We start from the raw sequence: 18,003 nt of genomic DNA, 5'->3' as shown, positions 1-18,003 counted from the left end.
TTTCTAACCTCCCCCCCCTTTTTAAATTGATTGCACATGGGAACAGTGACTGTCAAGTTTATGGCTTTGCAGCCAAGAACCCTCCCTTTGCTCACCAATTCCTAGGGCTCAGCAACCAGCCCCTAGCCACAAACTGTAGTTTGACTTTGAGCTATGCTTCTTGAAGAATTATGCTATTACCTTGGTTCAGTTAACCCTAAGTCACAACTGATACAGCCAATATATCATTCCTCCCAATGTTGATATTATTTGGAAAGGAGTTGATAGTATATGCTCTAGTTCCATAAGCCAGTACATAATGCTATATCTCAGACAAGATTACTTTCTCTGTGCACCTAGAGAAAAAATGTACAGGTCATCTTTAATGCCATTCTGGAATGAACAAAGGTTCCAGTAGATGTCTAGATTTCACTTTAAATGCATTTGTTGTTTAAGATTAGTGGTTTCCAACTGAAGTAGGCACCTCTACTGGGGGTGAGGAGGACGTACCTAGCAAGGAAGATTTTGTAGCAGTTTTGAGCAGAATGGCTGTATTTCAAACACCAAAGATACTGTGGTACATCCATTGTTATTTTTCTGCTGGTACTAAAGTTGGCACAAGAGGAAACTTCTAGGCACCTAAAACCTGCATAATCTACTACTGAATTTTAACCCTCCAACACTAATGTTAGTGCTCTGGTCTATATGTACATATGTATGTATATATTACGGCTTACCAGAGCACAAATGGTAAATGTAAAAGATTTCATGCAAGAAGCTTGAGGGAAAATTTTTTTTTAATCATTTGTTAAAGAAGTTCACTGGTTACCATGGTAAAGAAAGAGAGAAAGAAAAAGAATCAGAGCATTCATTAGTGGTCAGTTGCTCCAGTTAGGGAAGACTTCACTCTTCAAGTGACTAAGAAATGCATTTTAAAAAACGATAATTGTTCAACTGAGATATGGGAAAATATTTTGACACTACATATAAAGGCAATATCTACACTGCACATTACCTTAAAGTATATGTCAAATTAGAATACACTTCTGGAAATACTAAAGTGGTGTTTGCAAGTTTCATGCATTTGTCAGCCGAAAGCTGCAGACCCACTGTTCGGAAGAACCACAGTTGCATAAGAGAAAGAGTTACACACTTTATTTTATGACTCTATTCCCATACTAAAGCTTATTAAACAAACAATCCATCTAATCAGGAGATTGAAGCAGTGTCCCAGCCGGGCCCCTGATATTCTATTTCTCCAGATATTTTTTCCTTCCGTTCCCATTTCTCCCCTCCCTATGAGCAATGCATAGTTACAGAACATACTCTGTTCTCAAAGAGCTGGTGTCGAAGATGCTCTTTGGGGTGTGGTTTTTGTGGTGCTTTTGCAAGCCCTAGGATTCTCTCATCATTTCCTAGCCATGCGAACTTGAACATTGGTCCCAGTCATTTTATGTTGAAGCCACATAACAGTTCAAATTCATTAATTTGGTTCACTGAAGGAATACTACACAGACTGAGGAAACAAATTACCATTCCAACAAAAAGCCCAACTAAATCTACCTATAGCTGGAAATAAAGCCACATACATACAACTATAGAAGAGGTAAAATGACACTAGTGGTATAATGGTTGAAGTGTTCGACTAGAAATCAGTTTCAATTCCAGCATCACTGGAAACTCACTGGATTACTTTGGGCCTGTCAGGGTCTCTCAGCCCCTTACCCACAGGGTAATTTGTGGGGGAAAAAAGGGAAAGACAATGCTATGAATGCAGGCTTTTTCTTAGATCCTGGAGAAAAGGCAGGATCTAAATAACGAAATAATATACCTGTCCTAGTTTTCAGAACAAAGGATTCATTCTGAGCAAAAGTGAGTTGAAAAATGAGCTATTAAAAATCTTACTGTTGGTGATTAATGTCAGTTGTACAAAGATCTGCCCTTGCTGTATCTCTAAAGCCAAAATATATCAAGATCTGAGGAAATAGTAACTGTGACTGAAAAAACTTTTATTTCAAAGTTAAAAATCACAGGTAGTCTCACTCTATGTGGTACAATCTCTCAAGTTTGTTGCACTCTCACGATTGCCAATGGCTTCTTCCTCTAAATTATAGAAAATCACTTTTAAAAAACCAGAAATATGTGATACGTTTGAGTGCAGCAAAATTTGCAATGTCACCTGAGTCTTGACGTGGAATATACCCTAGCTTGATTAGACAGGCAAATGAAACAAATTCAGAATTCTAATGTTATAAAAGTCACTATGCAGAAACCTTATCTAACAGAACTGTCCACTGCATGTATTTAAGTCCACCCAAAAGGAAGCATTTTACTACAAAAAAAAAGTTTAATAACAAAACCATGTAGCTTTCTACAAACTACTCATTGGCCCATCATAGTTAATGATTGTCTTTATCTGTCATTTGGTACAATGGGTTCATGATAGCAAATGTTTCAAAACACAGTCACAGGATATTACTAATCTATTGCACCAAAATGTCCAATTTTGTATGGTCACAACATCTACAACAGGAATGTAAACCCCAAAAGTCACTATATATCAAAAGGGGAGAATTTTCTATACTATAAAAACACTCCTAGCATTACCAGGTCTAGATCACTGACAGATATCTCTGCAAGAGCTTTTAGTCGTCCTTGTGATTTATTAAGTTGGGTAAATGACCACCTCATTTTTGCAGTTCCAGAGAGAAAACAATAGGTTGTCTAAGGAATCCAGTGGTCAGCCTCCACAAAGCACTGTTCTTTACTTACTAGTTTGTAAAGTGTGCAGTCCTTATATAAATTATTGCCAATCAGCTCATGTCATAATTTAATGCGACCTTCATTTGTCCAGAAAGAATCTTTACAAATCAGTTGCTGTCAAGTTTTCATGATTTTTTTATAATAAATTGCATTGAAAGTTGGATGCTTTCAATGTAACTCTAGTGCAACCACTTTTCTATTGGCACAAGATTGGTATATTCAGTAACTAGAGAAAAAAGCATTTTCAAGAAAATATTGAGTTACTTTATTTAAAAGTTTATTGTTCAATTTTAGTTTTTCAGCTGAAGGTCAGTTCTTGACACTTTCCTTAAAAAATAAATAAAGCTAGTAAGGGAGCTATATTGGTAAACATAGTTCCCATCAATATGGATCCTTTCTTTCTTTTCTACTGCAAAGGTTAAGTAGTCAAAATATAAATAAATGTAACAAACTGCGGGGAAAAAACCCTTTTGTAAAAAATGAAAAACCATTGCATAATAGTTTGGAGTTTTCTACTGGTGTCCCAGTTGTTTTCCAATGCGCTCTGAATTTTAAAAAAGTAGAAGTCCAATTATGGTTTGAATCATCGAGCTCGTGCTGAGTAACACCTCATGTATTCTGTCATCCATGGATTGTCTGGACCTGAAGATTTGGTTCTCCATGTTCTTTCTACTTCTACTGTGTGTATCCGTCTCTGTGATAGCTTCCTTTTTTCCACTTGTCTTCTGTTCTTGGCTCTTAATGCAGATTCATGTATCTGCAGAGATAGTTTAAAAGTTAGTTTTTTGCAGAAAATGCAGCTCTGAAACCACTTAATGAAAGTCACCCCCAGAATAGCCTTTCCAAACACTAATTTGGAATTCCATTACATCAGTGTTTTTTAAACTTGGCAACTTTAAGATGTGTGGACTTCAACTCCCAGAATTCCCCAGCTAGCATGTCCACACATCTTAAAGTTGCCAAGTTTGAAAAACCCTGCATTATATAGATTCTTTTTATGATCATTTCACCCAGTAAGAGGTAGCTTATAAAATTCAACTGTTACTCCTACTTAATATCATCCACACAGAATAAAGAAATTATCAATATATGCAGAGTATAATGTATCCCTATTCTGCTTTTGAACTTTGTGAATGATTATCCCTGGGGTTACCAATATATCTTTTATGCTAGGATTTCTTTTTATATTTACAAGTATTGCCATGTTGCTCTATCTCATGCACATACAATACAATTAAGACTATCAAAAGTGCTTGCAATAGGATTATTTTATCATAACTGATAAATTTAGCTACATTGAGAAGATCTAACCAGATAAATAAAAGAACTGTTTATTCCAGAAGCCCAGGAATCATAGAAATAAACAAGCTGAATAGATACTTTCCTAAGATAAAGCTAAATTAAAAAAAAACATGATATTAATAAACAGTGCCTATAAATTAGCATTGGAATATACAGACAGAAAGCTGGACAGAAGTACGTAATATAAAAGTGCACAGAATTTATGGTTTAATTTTGTATAGAATACATATGACGTCATGAAATAACAGAACAATACCATTAAAAAATATATGCTATGGTGCTTGTTTTAATACCCTTGCCTTAACAGAGGTTACTTCTCACTGGGAGCAAAAATAACCCCAGGAGAGACCTTCCTTCTGTCTTAAATCCAAAAATTTTCTTCCTTGACCAAAATAAACAAAAAGAATTAGCATCTTGCACTTGCCAAACAATTCAGCTGTGTTATCAATTTCCATGAGAAAATGTTGCTTTTACTTGTTTTAAAAAAAACAGTCTTGTAGGAGATAGATGCACTTCAAAGTGCAATACCTTTGCTGCTGAACTCAGTATTAACTATTTCTATTTTTAAAACTCTACAGAAAATAATGCTGTACTCCAAGGTATTCAAAAACATAATCCAGTTACCTTGTGCATGTTCCAACTATTTTCATATTCTGGATTCTACTTGAATTGTAAATTATATTAGTTAATATTTTAATACAGGAGATGCTGAAGTCCTTTACTAGAATGCCAGAGCTATTTTTGGATCTACATACAAGCAAGGAATATAATTTTCACAATGATCAATATTTTCACATGGCCAAAGCTGGTTCCTAAAATCACAGCGTGTCTAAAACTAATAACCAATTTGCTGAATCCCCTTTTATCAATATGAGTTGACTTTTCACCAGCTTGGATTTCAGTCACCTGCTGACAAATCAAGAGTTGTAACATTCTTGACAACAGAAAGCATACATAAGATGTTAGCTGGGTGTAAGAAAACTCAATCCACCCTGAAGTTCAGATATTATTCTCTGGATGCTTGGCTTTCACAGGTTAGGAAGTGGGGAGGTGGCTTTCCTGCCTTGTATTCAAGTTACAGCTTCCTTGGTAGACTATTTCCCTTGTATTTCTCTTACTTAAAGTTGTGCCCTGGATCAAAAACATATACAATGCTTGTTTGTCAGTTTTTCACATAGTTATGAACACATGGCACAGGCAATCTATGAGACATTACTCAAATAAGATCAACTGATATTCTAAGGGTGTGCAAAAGATCTTAGTTGTGGATAGCTCTGCTTCTATTTAGGCAGTAAGGTATTTTAGAGAAGAATATTATATTGTGCGTGCTTGGATAATCATATTTCAGCTTCGTTAAGTCAAAATATGAATGTCTTTTCATCCATATATCTGCTTCTTGGTATAAGCCAACTATCAACCAAGGAATTCTTCTGTTAACAGCAGTTATTGCCCTATTTTTTTCCAAATCAGAAAATTATGGTCAATGGCTAAAGAACAAGACACTATGGTCAACTAACTTCAAACTCATTTAACACTCCCTCTTGTTTCCAAGCTATTAATAGTTTCCTGATTTGGATAGAATGAAAAAATATAGTTATTAGAAGATGCCCTAGTTAGCAGGCTAGCTCATGTGAAAGGAAGAGCAAAGAGACAACAAGTTCCTTTACAGCAGAACCTATAAAGCTGAAATATGGTTGGCTGAATTCCTTCAGTTTTGTACAAATATCCTCTTATCTGTTCATAAGTATGAGAATACTCCTCTGTCAAACCCCACAATCTCTCACATCCTCAGAGCAAAAATGCCTACCTCCTGAACAATCCTTACCCTAGGTACCATTTCTTTTACTTGAGTAGAAATTGCCATTATGTCACATGGACTTTTGGAAATCCATTCAAGTTAATTTATACCTAATCGTTACCTACCTACCTAAGTTGCTGTCATTAATTTTTAGTTGATTAAGCTAGCCTAGACACAGAGGTTTAATCAGTATATAGTTGCTGTTAGTTTTTTCTTTCTTTCCTTCACAATGCTGTCAGAACTACAGTAACAAACTTCTTAACATTTCACAGATCAGCGTCATTTTGCAAGAACTTACAGCTTCTCAATGTCACTCAAGTTCCTATCCTGGTGGCGTCATCAGCACTTCAACCTTTTGTGCCATTCCTAAACTTGAGCTCATCCTGTCTTTGGACACTGACTGCTGTTTTATATATATCTTATGCTGATTTTGATAGGGGCTAAGTCATAATTCTAGCATCGAGAGTTCCTTCCACAGCAGCACTGAAATGGCAGCCAGAAATAAAAACAAAACAAAAATTTGCATTAAACCAGAATCAGCAGAACCCAATTAGCAAAAAACAAGGATTTAGACCCACTTTGTAACCACAATGTTATGATTAACCCAGAAATGTAATAGCCCAAGAAAACAATCACATCCACAGAGTGAATCCTCTAGGACAAGACAGTGCCTGCTGTATCTGGCGCCTGTTAAAGACAGGCTTCCTGATACCGCTTGCAGGCTTCCCATGGGCATTGACTTGCCACTGTAGGAAGTGGAATTAGATAGGCTTGGATGTGACCAGCAAGGCTGTTATTTCCAAACTACCCTGGGGAAGCTTTTTTAAAAGGCACCATAATTTAAAAATAAGGACAGATTTAGGTGAAGAAAACCTTTTGGCTCCAAAATAAAGTTGGAGGAATGCCGCCATTGTACCATCCACTTTAAATTCTACCCTACCCCTTTACAGGAAAGCAAGCTTGGCACAGGAAATTCTTGCCCCATAACCAAAGCAATAGTTTCCCAGTCCTATACCAACTCAAAACATTGCTATGGGCCACAGAACTTCAAATTGTGGACACTTCAAAAATGGGGGCAGTCTTAACCACAAAAAAAGACGGGCAGCCTGGAATAACAGGCCAGCAGAAAGATAACGTGGGCCTTGCTACTCTCGTGCAAGTGCAGAGGCAGCGAACAAGTAACCGCGTCTGGGTCCAAGAGGCACGCAAAACCACATCCCAAAGTGGCTTCCATCTCCCAGTGTGAGTGTCTTTGACAAAGGTGGGCCTGCTTCTGTAGAGCAGATGCACAGAAGTAGCTTCATACATGGAGTCCTCAATAAGAGGGACACAATCCAAAATCTGTCCATATTTTAGGGCACAATAAGTAGCACAATAATTAAAAAATAAAAGCCACGTCTACTCTCAACTGTTTAGGATGCTCAGCATCCCATCACAAAGGCAGGGAAGCAGCAGAATGTTACTTCATCTAGGACCACACACACACTCTGCCTAACACAAGCCAAAGATTTAGACCAGTGTTTTTCAAACTTGGCAGCTTTAAGACGTGTGGACCTCAACTCCCAGAATTCCCAGCCAGCATCTTAAAGTTGCCAATTTTGAAACACATGGATTTAGACAAACACTTCCTGAACATGTACGTCTTTAGCTTACTTCGTTTACTGAAGCAGATGCGCGGACATTGTGTGTCTTCTGACTGCCTGTGTCAGTCTGCTTTTCGCCCCATCCGTACAAAGCAAATGGGTGTTTTATTCCCAATGTTGTTTCTGTCCTTTGGGGGCTTTTTGCTCCTTTGCGGTCACCTTGCCCACCTGAGGCACTGCTCTGACTCAAAGGCTGTCTTTGTGGACAACTTGAATGGCTGATTCCTTTCCCTGCAGGTTTCTTTTCGTCTTTCTTGACCACAGCCTTCCCTTCAGACTTTTCTTGGCCATCTCCCTCTGGGTAGAAAAACACAAGTGAATTTTGCTTTAGCCTGTTAAAACTGCACACAATAAATTCAGCCTATTTTGCAGCATAATTCTTTGAATGTATTTGCAGTTGAAAGAATCAGCTCCCTCTTCATACAGCATTGTAGACTTAGAGCATAAGATGGACCTCTCGTTTTAGCTCTTTCTTGTGCCACAACTGCACCTTAGGAGAACTAGCCCTTTGCATCCTATTCATTCATTCATTTCATTTTCCTTTCCCAAGGAGGCAATAACATGGTCATGCCTCCCTTTCTTTTCTTCCCAACAATCCTGTGAGAGACGTTAGTCTGTTGCTGCCCCAACTTCATGGCTGAGTGGAGATGTGAACCACAGCTAGATCTGCTTCTAAACCAAACAGTAAGACTGTGCCAGCAAAGCAAGGGCACCAGGAAACAGCTGCACCACGTTCCAGTGCTTTCCCCAATCAGACAGCAGATCAGGAGGGGTCACAGAGTGTGCCTTGTGAAGAAAAAAAATAGTGCATCTTCCATCTTGCTGTCCTTTGGGGCTGTGCTATGATTCCTACAAAACTCTGCATAATTCCTGCTTATTTTTGGCTGGCATCTAAAAGCTTACACAACTTTTTAAATGCTTGCTACCGTGGCAATGACTTACATAAGCAGCTAGCTGTGTTTCAGTTAGAAAATCACCAACCCTATTCGAGAACCCACTGCACATGTTGAACGTACAAATGTGATTCTTATTCCTCAAAGACTATGGGGTAGCCTATACTTTCCCCATATAATCAGTAGTAACAAAGTTACTAAAATAATAGTTTTTACACTAGAAATGTCGGAATGCCCACAGTATCAGTTTGACATCAGCAAGATGGCTAAGGATCATCGAAGCCAGTATCATATTTGTGATTTTTTGTTTCTACCTCAAATAGGTAAGGGCCATCCCCATTAGACTTCTGCAGCTTTATTTAGGAACATCATCAACCTAAAATAATTAGCAAAACTGCATTGAAAATTTGCCCAATAATCAAGCTATCCTGCCACCTATCATTAATTATAACTATATATGGCATGTGTCAATTGTAGATGTGTCTTCCATTTGTTCTATTTGCAGACCCTACAGAAACAGAACCTATTTCATACCATTAGCATTTCAGTGCCAATTTGTAAAATTGGTTTCTATTTGCCAGCAAAGTGAGTGCCAGTCTCCCCAATGTATTTCACCGATGGTCTGAAGCTAGACTTCGAGTGGACCTGTTGCAATCAACACGATAGCTACTGTCAGTCCAAGTGACCCAGAAAATGTACCTGTGCCTCATCAAGGGGGCGGGATTTCTGTTTATAAGACCAATGAAAGATGTCTTTGAGAACATGGTAAACAATATTTTGGCAGCCAGAGGGCACACTGAATTATTTTAAGGGAAAGAGCTGAGGCATGCATGAGATAAAATTGGGATTTCTTAGGGGTGGGGGGGTTCCCTTATGTTTTGGGAGGCTGATTGAGGGATGTTTATTTGTTTAAGTTATGTTAAACATATTTAAGGGGTACAGTTCACTATGTTCTTCCCATCTCAAAAGCAGGAAATTGTGCTACCAATTTTGCAAACCATGGAGATGGTTTCAGAGGCCATAAATTCTCTAGTCGCAGACAGGCTATCATAGTCTGGCTTTGTCAGGAGCATGAGGTACATAAATTGATAAATACTCCCCCAGCTTTGCATCAGAACAGTCAGTCTGTTGTGTTAGTACGGTTAGTTTCATGGCTTAGAAAAAGCAAGGGGCTTACCTTTTGTTTACCTTTAAAGGGAGCTTGTTTTACCACTCAAATAAGGCCATTTGACAATGTTTAATCTACAAAGCATAGAGCAGTTATGCTGAAGAAAGATCTCAAATTCAGGAAGAAGCTGAAATACATAGCAACAAAGACAGGGCCAGAACTGATCTACCCACATATTCTCCGCCCACTCAGAGAAGAGAGACAAATGGATGCTAATTAGGCTTAAAGCTCATAAAATGAAGGGTGAAAGGAAATAAAGTTTAGCAGTTCACCCCTGAGTGATCAGATATCAAAACAAGCCGGTTGCCACCTTGCATAAAGGTCATCCAAGCGATACAGCATGGATTAAGCTTTCCCACACAATCTTGCAGGCAAAGCAGACTTTTCTTTCCACTCCTCCCACCAGTCGGGTTTCTGCAGGTGGGGTGTTGAAGCAATGTCTTGATGCTGCTCCGAAAGAAAGGCAGATCCGCCTTCGCCTGTTCCCTGCCAGATGGGTTCATTTGGAGACTCGGCCATAATCCGTGCCCACTAGCACGAGAGAAGAGACGTCAAGGCTGCAGGAGCGCCTGCTGGGTCCTTGCGCCTTCCGGTTTCCTATCAGCAGCGAGGCATGGAAAGATTAAAGCGGTAAATCAAGCCAAAGCCTCGGTGCTCCTCGCAATTCGGCTGACTTAAAAGCTCAGCAGCTGCACGCGCGCTCTTGCTTCAGAGACAGAGCTCGGCTGCACCAAGGTGGCTACTCAGAGCGAGCCCTCGGGCCAACTGGCCCCCAGCGCCCCCATTCACAGGCAAACTGACGGCCGCCGCCCGTCTTCCCGAGGCAAACGGCCTAGCGACCCGCTCAAGGTCATTGCACAGCCTTAAGGAGGGCTCCCTGGGCCCCCCTCAGCCCCGCCCGTCACAGAGCTAGAGGCTACATCCGAGGGAGCAGAGCTGCTCTGGTGCCCGTGCCGTGCACACGCAGGCTGCTCTCAGGGAGCAGGAGTAGCGACGGCGGCGGCAGGGTATTCTGCAGGAGCGCGGCGACGGCGGCAAGAGGTTGCATCAAGGCTGCAAAAATCCGGACAAATTCCGGCCGGAAGCGAAGAGCCAGGGTTTTTTTGTATCTCTCTCCTGTCACATACAGTACTTGTTTTCCAAGTCAGTTCGCGCCGAGCCTGTCCGCAGCTCGCTTCCACCTGCCGCTGCGCTCCGACCCACCGCACTGGTTGCCCTACGCAAATACTGGCTTCCTCAAGGGGCACAGGTCGACTCTGCGGTGGATCACGGCTTTGCTCTTTGTCCTGGTTCTGTTAATGGCTGAAGGCCTGGCAGGGACTCCTGGCCTGCGGAGCCCAAGGCTCAGCCCACTGCCTCGACTGTGTTAACGCCACTGAGCCACTTCAGGGGACTGTTACTCTACCCGCCCCCCGCCCATCCTTCTCTCCCCAGGCACTAAAGCACATACCGGCTCCGCTGGGGGCCTCCGCCGGCGTCGAACTGGAAGCCTCACCCTCTCCCGGCGCGCTGATCCTGTCGAGACCAAGGTCGCCGCTGGGTACTTCCACTTCCCCCGCAGGACCTGCCGCTTCCTCTTCTCGCTGTGGGACCACTGGAGGGCTGGAAGTGCCCAGGGACGACGGGGAACTGCCGCTGCCGCTCAGACTGCTGTCCTGTTCCCAGTCATCCCAAAACCAAGGCCGATGCGCCTGTTCTAAGAGACGCCGGCTCAGGCGGTAGCGCAATAACTCCTGGTAGCAGGGGCCGCATGCCTCCCATTTCGGTTCCTTAAAGCGCTTCATGTATTCGCTCTTCACGCACCGCGACGGCACCATCGCGAATCGTCCTTCAATCCAACCGAGGAACTGATCACCACCCGCAAAAGGACTCCTATTTCACGCTCCTCACCCCACCCTCCCGCTGGAACGTTTAAACACAAACAGCAACGTCCTGTATCCGCCTCCGCTCCCTTTAGCCAATCGGCATACGAGTTGGAGGTTCTGTGATACGTCACAAGCAGGTTCTTTGAAAACATCAAAGGCGGTAACGTGCTGCTTCTTGGCAGTTTAATCGAGGGGGTGGAGGAAGAGACGGTCTAATTAAAGAGAAAGGTAGCAACAGCAGGTCTCTTCGATTTCATTCCGGAAAGAGAGCATACTCTCTTCTTCATCCCCAGATTTGAACCACTTTCCAGCGCAAGTGCTCCTATAAAAGGTGCCTCCGGTATCTGTATCGCACGTGATCAAGGCACGTAATGCAGTCTGTTGTTACCGCCATTTCTACACTAGTGGCTTAAAGCATCACCACGGATTGTTGGGTCAGCCCCAAAGTATTGTTGTCATCAGTGGTTGCCTAGGTATTTGATTGCATCTTACCATTATAGTAGGTTCGTCCTTAATTCTGTCGTTTTTACTTGGGATGCTAATACACCTCCCTCCTCTTCTCTGGTATTTTCCCCCTTGCCCACTGTAAACATGCATCGGCTAGCCAGAAATAGTCACAAATCAGGATGCCAAAACAAGCAATAGCAGGGCTGCAGTTTACTCGGGCACCATTTCACCTTTGCATCAGATTAGCTTTGTGCAAATATTTGTCTACGATCTGACAAATATATTTTCTGCTCATAATTTACCCTGAAAGTCATTTGGAATGTCTCTTTTTTTTTTGAGGGGGGAGGGGGATGTCAGGAGACTTTAGGCTGGGCCACAAGACTTGAACAATCAGCTGGAAGGATAATCGATTTGATCACATTAAGGAAGCCTTTTGCCACTGACAAGGCATCTTTAGGAATTTGGAAATACTTCCCTCTTTCTCAGTTCCTCAACTCTACACCTCATTCCTTTGTAAAGGTATCTCTCTTTCTGGAGCATGTGTGCAGAGAGTTAGTGGTTGGGTGGTTGGGGCGGAATAAAAGAAAGAAAAATAGATTGGGAAAAGAATGGGTCTTAAATACAGTTTCAGAAATACAAAACTAAACAACGATTATAAGCCAGGTAAGCCCATGCCAATTTCGATTTAAAATTTAGGGGCAGGAAAGGGTCTGGGAACCTGTTCTTAACTGTGAAGGCAAATGACAAAACCGTAGTGACAAAAGTGTAATCGTCAAGAATGAATTGGCCAACATTTGCTACTCCTCTAAATTGGCATGGCCAGATGCCCCACCTTTGGCACTCATAGCAATGCGAGCAACTTCCCTTATTGCTAACTTGTTAGTTGCCTCATAAAATCCTAATGGGGCACACTATGCTCACGGTAACCAGTTTCAAACCTCTCACCTCATCTCTGGCTTTAACCAACAACTCTCTCATTTCATAGGTAGGGCAGTTAACCAAGGTGCTCAAGGAGATCCAGAGGCAGCAGCGCCAGTCCTTCCCCTAACCCACTGATCTGTCAGTTCTGCTGAAAGAAAGTGATTATCTTTTAATCATGGTTCACCAACTGAAGAATTGCCTACAACCTCCAGTAGAAAGGACCCTTCCAGGTTTTGGCTTGTGGGCCCCTCAGTGGTGTTGCCTTCAAACTAGGAACTTCCCTCATTTTTTCAACACACCCGCACCCCTGTAATCACACTGAGACCAGGACCCAGAACAATCTCATCAGCACCCTCTTCTATACTATTTCGTGCTATAACACCAGTGCCTACTTCAGAAATTTCTCTTCCAATGCAGCCTGCATCTCTCAAACCTCCCCCTTCTTCTCATCTTCCAGGAGGGCTCACAAACTTTCCTTTTTCTCTTCTTTCCCCATCACCCCAAATAAGAGTAGGCAGTCAGTAATATTTTTAACAAGACCAGGTTTGTTCTGGCATAATGGGACAAAAGTTCACAAGTGTCTCCCAAGGAATGTTTGTGGTTCCTTCACACTTGGGTCCTTAGTTCCTGTGATAGCGGTCCACCAGGACCTGGGTAGACATGTCCTCCCCAGCAACGATTCAGGTGAGCTTCAAGCACAGCAGTGGACTCCCTTCCTTTGTAAGAGGAATTCTGGGCGTCTGGAAATTAGAAAAGGCCATTGTGAACATCTCAGTGGAAACGAACCAAGCTCTAATTGCAATGATTGAAGATATAGAGTAAAACAGTACAGCTAGGCATACAGTCAAGGAAAAAAAGTGTCTGGCCCTACATATGCTCCTAGCCATCCTGAGTGGCTCAGCCCAGCCCTTTGGCTATTCTTAAGGGTCACTGCTGAAAAATGAAAGGTGGGGAGGGGTTGTTATGGCAAAAATAAAATGGTTACTGCTAGGACATTCCCCCCAACCCGGCAAATGTGACAAGGATCAGGTCTAGTTTCCCATTTACAAAATTTTGTCATGTCTAAAGGAACTACTCCCATCTCTAAATAACCCCTTGTCCTTAATCATTTCTGGCAAAAAAGCAAGGGGCATTACTCACCTTAACAAAGAGGATTGAAATGACAACAGGCAGCAAAGACTCAGACCATGTAATCACCTAAAGGGAGACCTAATAAGCAAAAAGGCAGCAGTGTAACTAGGCAAAACTGCAAATATTCCATTCAGTACTGATTGAGGATATGCATCTAAGCTCAACAAGGTTTCATTGCTCCTTAATGAAGACACAATGGGCATTTCCAATGCTGCTGCCACTTCAGAAAAGTGCAGTTTTTCCTAACAATAAAATAGCTCTCTTTACATAAGCAAGAACAATCTGGTTTCCTTCCTATGGTCTCAAAAACCTGTCAGCACATCAAAGCCCTAGAATTTCCCACTCCACAGTTCATAATCCCTATAAAAGTTCTTACCTTTCTATTGTTCCTCTTTCTTGTTAAGTTGGAACCTCAACAATTGCTTCAATAAAGTGTGTAGTCTTCCTCTCGAGTCACGCTCCATTTTTTGCCATCCACAACAACCAGAATAATTAAAGAGTTCTGCCCCAAACATCAGTTATTCCCTGTATTGCTTCAGATCCTCTAATCTACCCTGCCTATCAGATTACTCCATTCATAGTAAAGGTTATGACCAGTCCACATCACAGCCACTTAAATCCTAAAATTCTCTGGTGTGCCTAGCCAAGCCTAGGTGGAGCCTCATTCAAAGTGGTCCCAAAATGCTCTGCTGCTACCAGATGTCCTGGGATCCTCAATTATTGAGATGTGATCACCACAGATCAAAGTTGTATATGTCTACTAGGCTACAGTCACTTTTTATCTTATCATTCCTGTCATCCCTTATTCTTCTTTTGCCACTTTTCCATCTCTTGGCCATCTCTTCTGCAGCTATGATGGACTGAGAGAATTTACATTCCTACTATAGTATGAATTTAAATATCTCCCTTTAGCTTGTACTTGCTATAAAACAATGCCTGGATGTTAAAAAAATCATGGAATGGTTTAAGTTTAATGCTGTCTGATTAATGAGACAAAATCCTCATTCGATCAAAAAAGAAAGCATTGGTTTTCCCAGTGTCCAGTTATGAAAGTTGGACATTGAGAAAGAAGATAGACATCTCAATCTAGTTGGTCTTTAATTAATTTTCTATAGTAAGAAAAAAGGTCTAGGTTTCAAATGAAATACTATGAAATTTAGATTCCTTGTAAAAGTCTCTGCATGAAGCAGCACAACTGAGCAATGCCAAATTGAACTGGAAGCTTTTGACGTCTCCTAGAGCAAATGGGTCAAGATCATCTATGTGCCGAGATCATTTCTACATTTGCCCACTGGAGGTCCTCTTGAGACTTCAGTTTCAATTTTCTTCCCCAAAGGATCTTTGCCTTAAAGACTGAGTTAATACTGCCCAGACTTCATCAACAGCAGCAACCAGCATATGCAGAACATACAACCAGATATATCTATCTTATACTCTATCGGCCTTATGAAATGACTCAAGTAGCCGAAACGACAGTTCATTGTTTATTTATTAATAAGCCTTTAAGGCAATTTGGATGCTTTAGCCTGGTAAATGACAGCTACAATGCTTACTTTTGTTAACATTACTTATAACATTTTCTAAGTGTTTTATTATGCTATTCATAAGTAGGACTGAGAGTTTTCTGGTTGATGATGGACGGATCATCTCTCTCTGTCTTAGTAAAGATCAAGGTTACCAGATCTGAACTGCAAAGGTCCAAGTGATCAATAGATGGCAGCAAAGAGATATAGACATTCTGAATTCTTTGCAACCATCTAACTGTTGTCTGGTGCTTTAGAGCTCAGATGGCCCAAATGAAACATCTTATGGCACCAATATTGACCCATTTATTTGCTAGGCTAGTAGTCATATTTAGTGTTTGGGTGCCACAAGATCTTTTTTGCCTTTGCTTGCATCGTATTAATATAGTCATCCCTATGGAAATACTTGCAACTTCACTTACCTCTAAGCTGTCAATAGGATTAAAAATATTTTTATGAAAAAAGGTTGGTTGTGCTTGATAATTATATGGAAGATTTAAGCATGTCTATGTATCGTTTGATTTTCAGATTAGACATATTACAGAACAGTTGGATGAGGTAGTTCTCTGCTGTACTAAAATACATGAAAGTAAGTCCCTTGAACTGAGTAGGACTTGGACTTACATTGGAATAAACATGCATATGTTTGTGCTGCTAGGTAAATACATTAATATGCCTGAAAAATTAAGTGCACAACGGGATCTTCCTTGAGTAATCTTGTTCACACATTTAGTAATTTGATAATCAGCTTTAAAGAATGATCTTTATGAATGGGATAAATTCACTACATGCAGGACAGTGAACAGACATTAATGCTTTAGTAAGGAAATCTCATTTTAAAAACCAACCAGCCAGTGTTTTCTAACACTATGTATACTGAATATTATGCATTGTCCTTGAGAGAGTTATTCTGGATTCTTCCAAAATGATATTTAAAAATGGAAAGCTATCTTGTCTTTCCTTCATGAAATTATAGAATATAGTCTCTCTTGACTCCCAAATAATCTTGTTATCTTATCTAAAAGAGGAGAATTAGAACAGTTACAATTGTTACTCACCCTGACTAGCACAACATACATTTTATAAAACTTGAATGGCTTAAGAAATCTGGCAGATGTTTAACTATACGATCTTGTACATGGAGACCAATATCTGTCCCTTTAAGCTCAGTAAAACATACTCTAAAATATACAGTATCTGTATAGAATTTCACTTTAGGTTGCAATTTTACTTAGGCTTCTTTTTTTACAGTAAGCCCAATTAACTCTTCTGAAAAGATATGCGTAACATTGGACAATTAATAATCTGCAATAGCTTCATTAACTTACATGAAGCTGTTGCAGATGACAGAGGAGTTAGTAAGAGGAGTGGATGACTGATTTTCCTTCCATTTCATAACCATGTGCAACCCTAACCACATGCAATCTTTGGCCATGCTGGGTGGAGGTTTTTCTTTGACACTTTCAGAAGGCATCAGGTTGGGAAAAGCTATGCTTACTTAATAAACGCCTGGGAAATTACAGTGCAAAACCACTGTTGTAAAAGCCAAACTTAAGCCCTCTTCAAACAAAATCACATGACAAGAGAAAACAAGCATGGAGATCATTTTTCTCCAAGCCATACATTTCTAGGAAGGCTTAGTGTCACCACGGAAAGATTATATTTGTGCCCATGGTAATTTACTGTTGTGGCCCACTCTATCTATTGCAATCCAGTGTGTTAAAGAGATGACAACAGCTGGTCACTGTGTACACTAGTGAGGGAGGGGGAGTACAAAATTGTGTGCCAGTGTGGTTTCGCAAGCTGTAGGCTACCTCTGTGTCAACATCGGAAAGGAATTTGTGCATGGCCTAAAATAGGGAAGAGGGGCTGCTGAACAGCGATCTTCAAGTAAGTTCAAGTAAGAACAAGCTGTAAGATGTGAAAGTTCTCAGGTTCCACTGAGATCATGGTGATTTGTGTGTCTTCAGCATTCTCTGGACTATATCTGATATCTTATAGTGTTAGAAACATTAGATAAAAAATCATGAAGACTTGTGAGCCATTAGCTAGATGCTGACAGTAATTGTTTTAGAACTGATGTGAAAGTCATAATAAGGATCTCCTAGAAATATTTGGGGTGGGAGGTCTAATAAAGAGCAGATCTGGGATCCCTAACCTCTCCTCATGGATTTCTAGTCTCAGTATCTACAAATAGTGGGTTTGATCAGATTAGGCCATATTTACAAAAAAACCCTACGGTATGTAAATCAGTAGATAAAGTCTTCTAGATTTCTACATCTATAACCAATTTGCTTCCAATCAAATGCAAATGAATAACTTTTTCCAGTGAAGAAAATGTAGATGTATCCTGAGTACTTGTAAAATTTCCATAAGGTAGGAGTTTAGCAGTGACAGGAAGTTCTGATTTTCATTGGGAAAATAATATGGAGAGATCAGTAACCCACTTCCTACTTTAGTTCCCTGATCACAACTGAAGATGCCCCCAATGTTTACTATCATTTAAAAAAAAACATTCGAATTAAAGAGCCTCCTCCTTTATGATGTTACATTTTCCCCTAAGAGGATTA

The 18,003-nt window shown here is 40.7% G+C and overlaps 1 protein-coding gene across 3 annotated transcripts; it reads right to left on the bottom strand.

Moving 5' to 3' along the window:
* Positions 1 to 1,722: 1,722 nt before the first annotated feature.
* Positions 1,723 to 11,465, bottom strand: CCSAP (centriole, cilia and spindle associated protein). 3 transcript variants are annotated; one of them, XR_455970.4, is made up of 4 exons: positions 10,997 to 11,465; positions 7,496 to 7,782; positions 6,141 to 6,325; positions 3,361 to 3,499 (listed from the first exon to the last, which is right to left on the bottom strand). XR_455970.4 is itself a non-coding variant. In XM_007424826.4 (3 exons), exons 1-3 carry the CDS (start codon positions 11,361 to 11,363, stop codon positions 3,326 to 3,328), a joined length of 828 nt encoding a protein of 275 aa, XP_007424888.1. In that variant the 5' UTR covers positions 11,364 to 11,455; the 3' UTR covers positions 1,723 to 3,325. The 3 variants fall into 3 exon arrangements, 2 of the variants coding, with proteins under 2 accessions (XP_007424888.1, XP_087999588.1); XM_007424826.4 differs by lacking the exon at positions 6,141 to 6,325 and having other exon boundaries at positions 1,723 to 3,499; positions 10,997 to 11,455; XM_088143462.1 differs by having other exon boundaries at positions 3,365 to 6,325.
* Between the last annotated feature and the right edge of the window lie 6,538 nt (positions 11,466 to 18,003).

The sequence above is a fragment of the Python bivittatus genome, unplaced genomic scaffold (genome assembly GCF_059951505.1).
Source record: "Python bivittatus isolate LINGU-HERP-01145 unplaced genomic scaffold, Pbiv_v1 ctg000020_np1212, whole genome shotgun sequence".
NCBI classification, from domain to species: Eukaryota; Metazoa; Chordata; class Lepidosauria; order Squamata; family Pythonidae; genus Python; species Python bivittatus.
Note: the sequence above shows the minus strand (reverse complement) of the source record. Positions and strands in the feature narration are given on the sequence as shown.